This window comes from Aquila chrysaetos, chromosome 17, assembly GCF_900496995.4.
Source record: "Aquila chrysaetos chrysaetos chromosome 17, bAquChr1.4, whole genome shotgun sequence".
NCBI lineage: Eukaryota > Metazoa > Chordata > Aves > Accipitriformes > Accipitridae > Aquila > Aquila chrysaetos.
Window position 1 is genome coordinate 29,188,283 of NC_044020.1, and position 12,604 is coordinate 29,200,886.

The 12,604-nt window shown below is 35.9% G+C and overlaps 1 protein-coding gene across 7 annotated transcripts in view; it reads left to right on the forward strand.

Moving 5' to 3' along the window:
• The window catches only part of PACSIN2 (protein kinase C and casein kinase substrate in neurons 2), a 64,135-nt gene that overhangs the window by 39,936 nt on the left and 11,595 nt on the right, over window positions 1–12,604 (forward strand). For all 7 annotated transcript variants that reach the window (XR_003927090.2, XM_030040239.2, XM_030040241.2 and 4 more), the window contains exons 3-6: window positions 6,801–6,957; window positions 7,711–7,946; window positions 8,658–8,813; window positions 9,927–10,102. Coding sequence is in view for 6 of the 7 variants with exons in the window: in XM_030040239.2 (XP_029896099.1) it covers window positions 6,801–6,957; window positions 7,711–7,946; window positions 8,658–8,813; window positions 9,927–10,102 (725 nt within the window). In the remaining variant the exon portion in view is untranslated. The remainder of the gene's footprint in view (window positions 1–6,800; window positions 6,958–7,710; window positions 7,947–8,657; window positions 8,814–9,926; window positions 10,103–12,604) is intronic.

The window sequence follows — 12,604 nt, forward strand, 5'->3', positions numbered from 1 at the left end:
GTTTGGACTTTTGTTCTTGGTGTTGACTTACTGTAGATGTATCAGTCAAAAAATGTAGGTAGGATAAGGTTTAGGCATAGGTAGTATCTTGTATCAGAACAGCTGATATAACTGAAAAAATTAGGGGCTCAGAAATATGTATTTATTTTTAGCATGCAATAGAAATAGCAGCTTTCACAATTAAATTGTGGAATTTTCTCAGTATTTAGTGAATCCAAGCTACTACTAAAAGTTTTTTCTCTTCTAGCAGGATGATAAATCCTTTTCAGGAGGAAAAAAATCTTTATTTTTTCCTCTGATATGTCCAGGTGTTTACCAAGTAGAAGTACTTTAGGAAACAGAGAATTTTGTAGATGTTTTCTTCTAAGCTTGATTCAAGAGCAAGGAATTGCAAAATAGTAAGAAAAGACATTCTGAAAGATATTCCCACAATAACAGTGGAGGATTTCATCAAAGTTTCAGTTGTAGTAATGCCTTAATTTACTTAAGAAATGGAAGCTTTTCTTTCATTCTTCATCTTTCTAACAAGCCTCAGTGTACCTTGATGTATCTGGTTAAGCTTATGGCTCTCTCGGGGTGCAGAAATTTTTTAAGACCAAGGAGTCTCGTTGATATGCTCTAAGAAGGATTTCCTTCATCTCTGTTATCTAGCTGACAAGGGTGGCATGCTTTGGGTAATCAAAGGTTGTTGCTGATAACCTGGAGCAGGATGGCAGTAACTTTTCCACGGGAAAGTGGAAAATTTGGAACCCAATGTGCAATTAGAAACCCTTTGTATTTCTTTCTCATCTGTCACATAGACTCTCAGCATTTGCATGACTGCTGTATATACATCTCAGTGTCATAATCATTCATGCCACTTTCTTGCATCCAAAAATAGACTGGCAAAACTGGTTGGTTCCAACATTGTACTGCTCTAGTAGAAGACAAGACATGGACAACCCTATTGCCTTTGTTCTACTGAAGAAGTTTTGAAATGCACGTGAAAGAATTTGGTATGTTAATAATAAATGGAAGGCCAATTTTTGTGATGTGTTTTGTTAATTAAGCTCTGGCCTTATGCTTGCTAATCACTGTTATGGTCACAATAAAAGAAAAATGCCTTGAGCAAGCTGAGACCAATGCTATTGTTCACTTAGATACCTGGGAAGGTAAGAAAGGAGATCAAAGTAGAAGTGTATGCATATCTGGCAAGGTAAGACATCAAAAGGAAGAGCTACCCTGCCTATGGAAGCACTTATTTTTAATGAGCCATGGGTACCTCACAGACTGTGTGCCACTTATACCCTAGATGTGAGTCCTTACTCCCTTATTTTCTGCTGGCATCAGCAATATGGAGCCCTCTCCATTTATTGCAGAGGTGTTTAACTGCCCTGTGAAAATACTTACTTATCCAAACAAAAATAGTTATTCTGAACAGCTGCTAAACCAGCAACTGGCATTAGCACTGTGAACTTAGGCCTGTGGCTGATTCCCTTGGAGGGCAGGACCTGGTATGCATTTTGAGGTACTGAGCACGTGGTTTTCATTGCATTCTGAAGTATGTGCGAAGGTATCCATTAGCAAGATAATTCATTCAGAAAGGGGAAGTTGGTCCCCTATGTAGTATGAATGAATCAAATTTGGCCACCATATGCGTTCCCATTCTCCCCCAAAAGAAACCCCAAAGCAAGGCCCAAACCCAACACTCTGGATAGCAGAGGCAGCCGATCTGGGACATGCTTCCCACAAACTGCATTATAAGCTGTCTGCTCAGATGGTCTTGGTCCTGCCCATTTGGTACTCTTGATACCTGTGTTTCTTGCCTGCTACTATCAGCCAACATCTACACGAGGTTATCTGTTGAGGGGGAGTATGTTGAATGCAGGGAATTTAAGAGGGAGAAGCTCCCAAAACTCACTCTTGAATAATGAAAAGTTGTTCCTATGTTGAGGGATTTCAGTTACTTGTCAATGAATGCTTTTTGCTGATGAAGCAGACTGAACTGTTTAGCTTTTTCATTTTAAAAATATCTGGACTCTGCAATAGTAGATTCCTGTCGTATCTCCTATATGCATTTTTTTTTTCTCCTTATAACATTGAGCAACATAATGTTCTCCATTTATATTGCCAGGTGTTTGTTTACTGGTATGTTTGGCTTTAGATTTTGTGGGTTTAAGAGCTTCCTCAGGATTTTTCTTGCAACCAGTGGTGAATTTATATGGGTAAACTTACAAAACTTACACAGAGCTAGTGCTCATAGGTACTTGGACTGTGTATGTGCTAATTATGCATCAAGATAATTATTTTTATTTACAAAAAACCCACAGTATTATAGATGTTAATGCTGGTTGAAATGTTTGGAAACTTCCTGTTTGACGTAACTGGAAAGAAATTGTACTCATGGTTAAATGGAATGCTGGAAATAGTAAGTGTGTCCCCACATTGGCCATCGGTATGCGTGGGTTTGACTACAAGCCTTCAAAGCTCATTATTGTGTTTCCTCCCTATGAATATTTGCCCATAAAAAAAACCCTTGTTGTATGCTATGGTGACTGACTTTCTTTCAGATGGTTCCAGTTCATAAAGGCTGACTAGTTATGAATAAGCTAGGCAAGTTTGGAAAAAGAGTTGACATCAAATCTTACTTGAGGCATTTGAAACTCCTGAAATATTTGTGGTTATAACAATTATCATGATATACTAGAATTAACTGACTGGAGTTTAGCAATAGCTGAACATTTGCCACCTTCTGGGCTGCTAACAAATTAAAATACCCTTATTTTTCATTCAGTGTACCAGAAAAACCTGCTAAGTGTGTTTAACTCTTTATAGGCTTTTATCCTGCTCTATGAATATGCTTAAAAAGAAAAAGTCTATTTGAGGTAAAGGAGCCTAGATAATTTAAGACTTTCCCATTGTGTTTAGTGCTGTGAAATTGTAAAATAATGAGGTTGTAAGCTCTTAAATATTCCCACTAAAGATCATATTGGTGCTTGGCTACGTTAGTACACTGGCAGTCACAGAGGAGAGATGATTGGACTGCTAACTATACAATACTAAATGCCTCATCACAGTGTGCTTGTGTGTTTTTTCTCTGGTAATTACAGATTCCCTAAATCTTAGATTTGACAAAGAATTTGAGGTGACATTGCTGTGTTCGTGCATGAGAGGAAATATCAAAATGAGAAGGAATGTTTTATTGACTAAGCAAAATGGAGATCTGAAGGCATCTATAATGCCTGTAAGAGATAAATGGGGCAAAATGGGATCAGCTGAGCCTTATTAGTAGCAAAGCTCAGTATTTTTTGCAGTGGAAAACGGGAAATTGGTGGATAACTCAACTTAGAAAAGGGGGGGTGGGAGGGTGACGCAAATCTGAATCACAATTTTCACAGAATTGCATCAAGAAAGTGACGATTATAGTGGTATTTTGCAGAAATAAACTCTTAGAGTTACTTCCTTTTGAAGTGTTTCTGGCAACTAAGGGTAAACAGCAACTGAATTTGGTACTGTGTAATAAAATGTCTCTTTCAGATGGGTGAAGTGTTGATGCTAAAATTAAAGCAGGATATAGTTTTTAAATATTCTTCTTGAAACTGTAAGAAAGTTTATAATCTTACTGTTTACCTTTCTGAAACAAATTTTCAATTGTAGGACAAGGGAACTAATAACTTCATGTCTTCGTTGTCTGCAGGCAATAGCCCAATGCTCACAATCATCAGAAAGTTATTCTAACTAGTAAAATCATATGTTCATGTACTGAACGGTGCTAATTGAGAAATCTGAAAATTGCAAGGTGTTATGTAAATGTGGCTCTGACTGAAACAAAGAAACACCGGATTTTTTTTTTTTTTTTTTCTTTTCCCCTGGTCAGTTCCTACAAATAAAGGAATATGTCATTTTTGTTTTAGCTCAAATACTTCTTGTGAAGGGGAAGGGGGAAGTGTTGCAGAATGTTTATAGTCTACCTCGGGAATTGGAGAAAATAGTATTGAATAAAACAATGTATTAAGTCATGTTTTTCTTCTCCAGAATTCAGTGTGTCTTTTAGTGTGTTTATAGGTTTTTAATTTAATTGTTTTAACTTATCTACAGTTAACCTAGTAGTTCCTTGGCTGCATAAAGACTGGAGTTCTTTTCCCTTTACTTGGCTGTGTGGTCTAAATACCCTGTGCTCTTGTACCTCTGAGTCTGCCTCCTACAATGGCAGGCTGCACATTCCATTTCTCAAAAAAATTTGTCATTGCAGTGTCCATAACTTAAAATGAAATTTTTTTTTTTAATAAACCACTGGGTTTTTAAAAATGTTAAATGCCACATATATAACTTAAGTTCTGTGTCATGAAACACAGGAAAATGCTGTATTCCAAAATTCTAGCATTCCTCATAGGGCATGAAATTTGAATGTGATGTCTAACATACTGTAAACTACTGTTTCATAAATCAAGGGATTTTTATTTTTTTTTTCTCAAAAATACTGGTATAAAAAGCTCTCTTTGGAATACTAGGTTGTTATTTTCTGGTATTGTAGGCCTGGTTCTTCTTTATACTGGTTCTAAACTATGATGCTAGTTCCTTCAGTCCTCCTGTGGAGAAGGAGGTAGCTTGGGTCAATTATCTGTGGTCTGCATGCAGTTCTTTAAAGGTGGCCTTATGCAATAATAGTGAGTGGACCATAATAGGTAAACTAATTCAGTTCTCTGAATACCTGCCTGAGATTTGGCAACTGCTAGATATTACCATGAGGTTAGAATTTGCTCAGACAACACAAAATGAAAGCATTAAAAATACCATGAGGCAGCCAGCTCCCATTCAATATTAGCATTTAAAATGCTAATTTAATAGTGAAAATTTATGAAAGGAAGTGTTCGTGCTAGAGACGAAATCCCTGGGCATATAACTGGAGACGCAAATTGATGCTAATGTAAGGCTTCAGTAGTTGTGCCAAGCTAGCATAACCTGTTTTAAGTCTGCTTGGCTGTGAACCTACAGCTGGAGTAATTTTGAGCAGATGAATGATTTGCCCTTCCATTACAAAGGCTTTAGAAAGTATTCTTTGAGATACTTAATTTTCTTAATGCTTTGATTACATATGTATATTATATTTGTTAGTGTACGGTGTTAGTTTGAAACTGCCTACTTCTCAATTTCTTTTTCTCCTGAAAATGAGAGGTTATTTTTCATACTTTCTTGTTAATAGATGAAATCTGTTTCGACATGGATGCATTGACTATCTTGATTTTTGATGTTAGCTTCTTTGTGATGCTGGTAGCTTCTTATCTTCAATTATATTGTGACTTAAGTTTAAATGTGGTGGTGGGGTGTGTGTACTTTTTTTTTTTTACATGATTTAGACAAATCAGTGACTGCTAACTAATGCTTTTCGTAGATGCTACCTAAATTTCTTTGATCTGTTGAAACAGATCTAGTCCAAAACCATGCCCAAATGAATGCTTTGAGGCCACTAAAGGAATTGGTTTTGTCCTTGTCACTGATGATTTTGATCCCTCCCACTTTGATGAGGAGTCCTAACGTACATCTATATTTATCAGCATAGTCACCTATTTTTCCATTTTTCCAGCACTTAATAGAGGTTTTTCCCTTTTTAAGAGTATTTCCCTATATACTTTGAGGAGTTTTTCCTCAAGCAGATGGCTTGCATGTACATCTGCTGACAAAATTCCGAATAAATGCAAACCTAAAAGTTGGATGGTTTAATGTATTTAAGATGTGAATCAGATATGATTCAAATGTAAAAATTACAAACACGCTTTAAGTATTTGAATGTTTAATCTACTGCCTTACTGCTAATCTTTATTTTTCAGTCAGGTGGTTAGGGCAGATAAGAGACTGTGATATTTAATAGGCTGTGCAAATTCTGTTATCCAAGTTCTTATGTCTTGTTCAATGTTTACAAAAGCCAACCTGAGTGACCTTGAAATTGGTGGAAATATTAGTCTGGGAGCAGTATCAGGGTTGGTTTTTTTTCCCTTCGGCCATTTAGATTGGTGATTCCATATTGGTGTGTACACAAAAGTGAAAGGATTCATTATATAATGGACTTTCATTATATAGTGTGCATTTTTCTCTGTCCTCGTCCTTTTGTAGCTTGTACACTGAGCAACTATGGGTTTTTTTCTTTAGCATTCGCAAGTTAATTCTAGGTATGAGAACTCCATGTCATTGCTGTCAGTATCTTCCCACATGAAATTCTACCGTATACTTTCAAAATAGTTGCTATCTAGTTTGTCAGCAGTGAAGCACAGCTGTAACAAAGGGCACATCCGGTCTCTGCTGTATATATAGTGGTTGTGCTTTTTCTGTACTGCATTCTTAAACAAAAACTATTATTATGCTTGATAGAGATGTTGCAATACTCTTTTGCATGTCTTTGCAGTTTTATTAATCCTGAAAGATTAAACACAGCATAAAATTAAGGCATTAGGTACTTAATAATAAGCATGGAAGAGGGAAATACTGTATTTGTGTTAAATATCTTGATTATCCAAAACATTACCAAACAATAATAATGCAGAACAATTGTGATGACTGTCCATAATTACACTGCGGGACTAATAAAATATAGTAAAGCTTTTACTTTTAAAATTAATAACTTTTTTTACAGGAGAACTTGTGGCCTTTGTGGTGGTGTTGCAGTTAGGTGTTAAGATTAATTGGAAAAATACCTTATGCTATAATTGATTCATTCCTGCTAGTAGATTATCTTGCTCCTAGGTAACAGTATTTTTGTTAATTAGTGATTTTTCTTGTTTTCAGAGCTGTAAAGCAGAAATTGTTAAGTATTTGTCTCTTTATAGGTTGGAAATTACAAGCGGACAGTAAAAAGAATTGATGATGGTCACAGACTTTGCAATGATCTTATGAATTGTATTCATGAACGGGCACGAATAGAGAAGGTCTATGCTCAGCAGCTGACAGAATGGGCGAAAAGGTGGAAACAGCTTGTGGAAAAAGGTAATGCATTCTGATTTTGAACTCCGAAAACTTTCTCAAATGGAAAGAAATGTTTCTGTATATCTTTGTTTTGGTAAGTACAAAGTAGAAATTTTGTACTTTTTAGCCTATAATGGAGCCTTTGCAAAAGGCTCAGTAATGTAACAAATTATCAAGCTTTTCTTGATTAAAAACAAACAAACAAAGCCCTGCTCCTTTGCTAGTTTTCTTGTTTCTTACTGAAGCAGGTGAATCTTGCCTCCAGTGTTGGGGTATCCAAACAGATTCAGTTCTAGAGAACTGGCTGTTTCTAGGTAGCTAATGGCATAGAACACAGTTTGAGAAGTGTATCTGAACAATAAGGGGCAGTGGTTGTGGGGGAAAGACTAGTAATAAGAGCTAGGCATTGCTCTAATGGAAGACTAACCTGATACCATTTTAATATATTCTGAAACAGTTTGTCCTTTCCTGGTTATTCATGCTTCAAAAATTGTGTTGAGAAATTGAAGGCAGTTCAAAGAGGAGCTAATAGGTGGAATATGGAGAATCATAGTACAGGAGGAAGGAGGCCAGACTAAATGAGTATTATTTCTTCTGGTGTAAAAATTTTTAATGTTCTAAATTTATCTGAAAAGAAACTGTTCCCTTTTCTAGGTTTGCATCAATATTGCTGTTTACAAGTGAATATAAGTCAGTAGCTTCAGGAAGTTTCTTGGGAATATAAGTTCCATGTGGGTGATGGTTACTGAGAATGACACTTTCTGTTGTGTTTAGGCCCACAGTATGGAACAGTAGAAAGGGCTTGGTGTGCTTTTATGTCAGAAGCTGAAAAAGTGAGTGAACTACATCTAGAAGTAAAAGGTTCACTGATGAATGAAGACTTTGAAAAAATCAAGAACTGGCAGAAGGAAGCCTTTCATAAGCAAATGATGGGAGGATTTAAGGAAACCAAAGAAGCAGAAGATGGATTTAGGAAAGCTCAGAAACCCTGGGCAAAAAAGCTGAAAGAGGTACAGCAGTAGATTATGTATTAGATATCCTGTGTTACAATATATTAATGTCTCAAATCTCTATAAGGGAGTAAACTCCCTATTCTCTCTGCTGGACCCTCCTTTCTCAAAAAGATCTCTTGCTTTCTGTCCTCTTCTGAAAATAAGTATTTTTCTCTTGGTCTCTACTAATCTTGATGACTTCAGTGAAAATCTGGAAAAAGTGGAATTTAAGCTATCATTTTAACAGTATCTGATTTCATGCGTTTGAAAGTTATGAATTGCTCAAAGGAATGAGCAGGGGAAAAGTATTTGTGGGGTTTTTTTCCTTGTCATCCAACATTATTCTTAAATAAGAGGCTTGTAGAAGAAGGGGAGCAGGAGAACATGGGCATGAAGAAAAAACGTTCTATTGGGCACTTTCTGTAAATCTTTTCTTGAGTCTGTTCCACGCTTCTCTAAGCTGTATGAGTGACATTTCTTGTATGGTGAGAGAATGATGATTCATAAGTACTACAATAATTTCCTTACTTTCATTCTTGTGTATTGTTCATTCCTTGGCCTAAATGAAAAAAAAAAAAAAAAAAAAATTTTTTTTTCAAAAAAAGAAAGAACATCCTGAAACAAACCCTGACACTTTCTTCATTGCAACACAATTATAAGGCTAAACAATTCAGTTGATGGTTGTTTTAGAAACTGTCGCAGATGCAAAGATTCAAATCTACTTTGTAGGTGGAAGCTGCAAAGAAAGCATACCATGCGGCCTGCAAAGAGGAGAAACTGGCTGTATCCAGAGAAACAAATAGCAAAGCTGATCCAGCACTAAATCCTGAACAACTTAAGAAATTACAAGACAAAGTGGAGAGAAGCAAACAAGATGTACTAAAGGTATACTGTATACTAACATACTGTTCATATGCAGTATTTTTAACCTATAGCTTGTGCATATTTAAGCTTTTTTTTTTTTCTTCCTTAATGTGCTCTGGACTGCAGTGCAGCGCACTTTCAGTTATGGTCCTATACCAAAACTTAGAGTTTTCTTCAAAGCATATGTGAATGCCAAGTTGTTCTTCTGTGAAGAATAGATTATGTATTGCCTCTATTTCATGTAGGTACTTTCAGCAGGGAAGGAAGCAGAATAAGACAGTGAAGTTCTGGGACAGAATTCTACTCATTTAGTAGTGAGGGTTGAATTATTTCACTTGAGAGGCTGAGAGATAGGTGCTTAAAGCTTGCTGACAACATCTTAAATTGTAGTCATTCTTGACTGCAGAATGCATTTTTTAAGAAAGTAAACTGATATAATCCATTTAAATAAAAGTAAATACAATTGTGGAAATGCCATTCTATTGTCCAGTTTGATTTCTCTCTTCAGCGGGCTGCTACCAAAAGGCTTTTCTTGTGTGACTTTCTTCAAAGACATCTTTTCCCTTTGAGAATGCTGTTCTGTGATCTGGAAGGCTGATGTTACATGGGGTGGGATCTTTTAATTCCTGTCTGTGGACTACTTCTGTAAATTAGTGTAGACTCTGAGGTTCTATCTGTTAACTGAGCTCACAGTGTATGCAATTTATATTCACAGGGATGCATACAATGTTAGGTTTTTTTGGCCATAACTCACAGTTGACTATGTAAATTACTGAAGGGGAAAAGACAACACTTTGAAATTACTTGGAGATCTTTAAATAAGGGACCTGTAACTTGAAAGACTGCCTGCTCTGATTTACTCTGTGGCTCCTTTGGTTTTTATCTTTAGTATTACGTTAACATTTGTCATGACTTCTGTTAAAAAGCCAGGTAAGAGGCTTAGAACTTTATTGTAACTGTTCTGCAGTTTTGTTAGATAACTCTCATCGTGACCTAACTTAGGTACTGTGGTCATGAAAAGAGAATGCATTTTGGGAACTTCTGGTCTAAATCTTGGCCATTACTACATTGATAAGTCTGTTACGTAGGGTAGTAATAAAATACATTACTAATTGGTTTTTTTTCCACCCCCAGACAAAAGAAAAATATGAAAAATCACTGAAAGAATTAGATAATGCCACTCCTCAATATATGGAAAACATGGAGCAGGTATTTGAACAGTGTCAGCAGTTTGAGGAAAAACGCTTACGTTTCTTTCGAGAAGTGTTGCTGGAAGTTCAAAAACACCTTGACTTGTCTAATGTTGCAAGGTAAAACTGTGTAAGACTTCAAAAATTAATGCTTAATACTTTTCAATGAAAAGTAATCCATACTTGAAGTAGATTAGAGTTTAGAATCTGATTTGTTTCTAATGTGTTACTTCAATTTGTTTAAAGTGTAAGTGAAAGAGCTTAATTCTTTTTGTCTAAGATCAGATTAGCATCTATCCCTAATGTTTACTAGTTTTATTTAACACAGTGTTAAATTAACCAAGAAACCCTCATTCTTGTTGTATTTTTATAATCAAATGTGTGCCAATTAGAAAGGATTCAGAGCCTAGAATCAAAAAATGCTGGATCAAAGATTGGGAAAGGAGGGGTTTGGTGTATTACACATCTTGCATGTTTATTGGAGAACAAGCTAGAATTTATTAGTGTAAGACACATGAACTTCATAGCATAAACACATCTATTGTTAAAATATGAGAGCTCAGTCTCAAGTAATTACCTTAACTAGGGGATAAATGTTGGTTGATAAATTGGTTGACTGTCGCTGAAATCTGTCCATCGTAATTTTAAAGTCTGCTCTTTATACTGTGGTATGGATAAAGCATGTCTTTTATTTTACTCTGTTCTTTCTGCCTGGACCCTCCTCACTACATTCCAAGAAATCTAAACTTCTGCTAGTGAACTAAAACCAGAGCTCATACAGCTTATTTTGTCAGACTGTGTGGCATGTCATCTACTACTACAGGCCATTTTGATACTAAGCTACTTCAGTATATCAGCAAGCCAGTGGTTATAATGTTTTTGTTTTCTCTTGCATTTGAGAAGACAGACACTTGGAATACCTGCAGCAAATGCTGTAACACTAGTGGAATTTTACATCCCACTTGCAACAGCAGAGTTTCATGTGCACTCTGGTTGGCACTTCAATTAAAAGGAGACAAGTGTGTTCCTGGCTAGCTGCTCATTTCTGTTCCCTCTTCTGCTAGTGTCAAAACTCTTTATGGTAGTCCAACCAGCGGAATTAAGGAGCTGATCAAGGTAACCTAGGGCAAGAAGAATCTAATTTGGTTTTAACCCTGATTAATGTTCCAAATTGACTTGCTATGCAGTCACACAAATGTTAGTGCTGGCATAAGTGAAGGGGGTGATATAGGGGCAAGAACAAATACAGAGCAAGCAATAGGTAAGGGCAAGATCACTTATTTCAGCATCATTATCATTCTGGGTTGCTTCAAAGTTCTTATGGAACTGCTGTGGAAGACAGTTTCTTTTTACTCTCAGGGTAGATAGATAGGATTGCTGCCCATTTGAATTCAGTTTAATCAGGTTGAAAGAAACTACAGAACAGAAATAAATGAGAAATAGTTGACTTAAAGGGCAAGGGTGGGGGAAGACTACAGAAGATGACCAAGTGGAGAGGCAATGATTTCCTTTTAAGATACAAGAGGTTCAGGATTGGTGTCTTATGGTATGTTAATAAGGTGCAAACAAAGAAAAGAACTATTAGGATAAAACTAGGGATAAAGCAACTGTAACTGTTTGTCTATTTCCTAATGTCTGCCTCTTTGAATACACAGAGATTAAAAGTGTAGAATAAACTCCCAAAAGGAAGTCTGATTTTTAACTTTCTTAAGACTAATAATGCTGAAGAGCACAGTCCAGAAAATAGCCCGGCCTGGTTTTCTACAGATGCAGACCTCCAGTTTATCGTTATTTAACTGATGGCTAGTCAGTCATCTGAAATTATTTATTCCATTTCTCAAAATATGCCTTTCTATTGCTTAAATGCTTTCAAAGAACCACTGATGTAAAACAAACAAACAAAAAAACAAAACAAAACAAAAACACCACCACAAAAAACCCCCAAACATACCACATACATGTTAGTCAAGTAATATATAGAAATTGAGAAATTTGGAAGTATATTGAGAAAGTTTGATTCCTTGACAATGTAGCACTAATGAATTCTAGTTCTAAATTTTGTGTGACTTGGTCTGGAAGGATTTCCCCAAATTCTCTCTAGCTTGAATACAGACTAGCAGTTCTGCGTCTCTTATTTTAAGCCTTGTGGCTGTTGTGTTAAGACCTCTTTATACTCCTTTTTTTTGTATAAAACAATTGTATTTGTAGTCACAGCCTGTAGAGCAAATACATCATGTGTGTGGTCTAGGATCAGGGGATCAAAGTTGTACCTGCACCATGACTTCTATTCTGTAAAATGTTATACTTATTAGAACTCAACTTTAATGAAAAACAGACTAAGAGATAAGTAAAAGTAGTAAGGTTCTTTTTTATAGTATTTGATATTTTGTATAAATAGTACAGTTAGTAATATCATAGAGTACCTAAAACAATAAAAGCAGCTAGCAGATATTATACCTGCACAGGAAAATGTTTAATCCATTTAACTCCGTTTCAGGCTTGAGATTTTTGTAATGATTTATAATTCCAATTGGATTAAGACAGGAGTTTTCATAGAATGCTATGGATTTATCACAAAACCAGTTTCTACTGTTTTGTAGGCAAGCTTTTAAATTCAAGAAA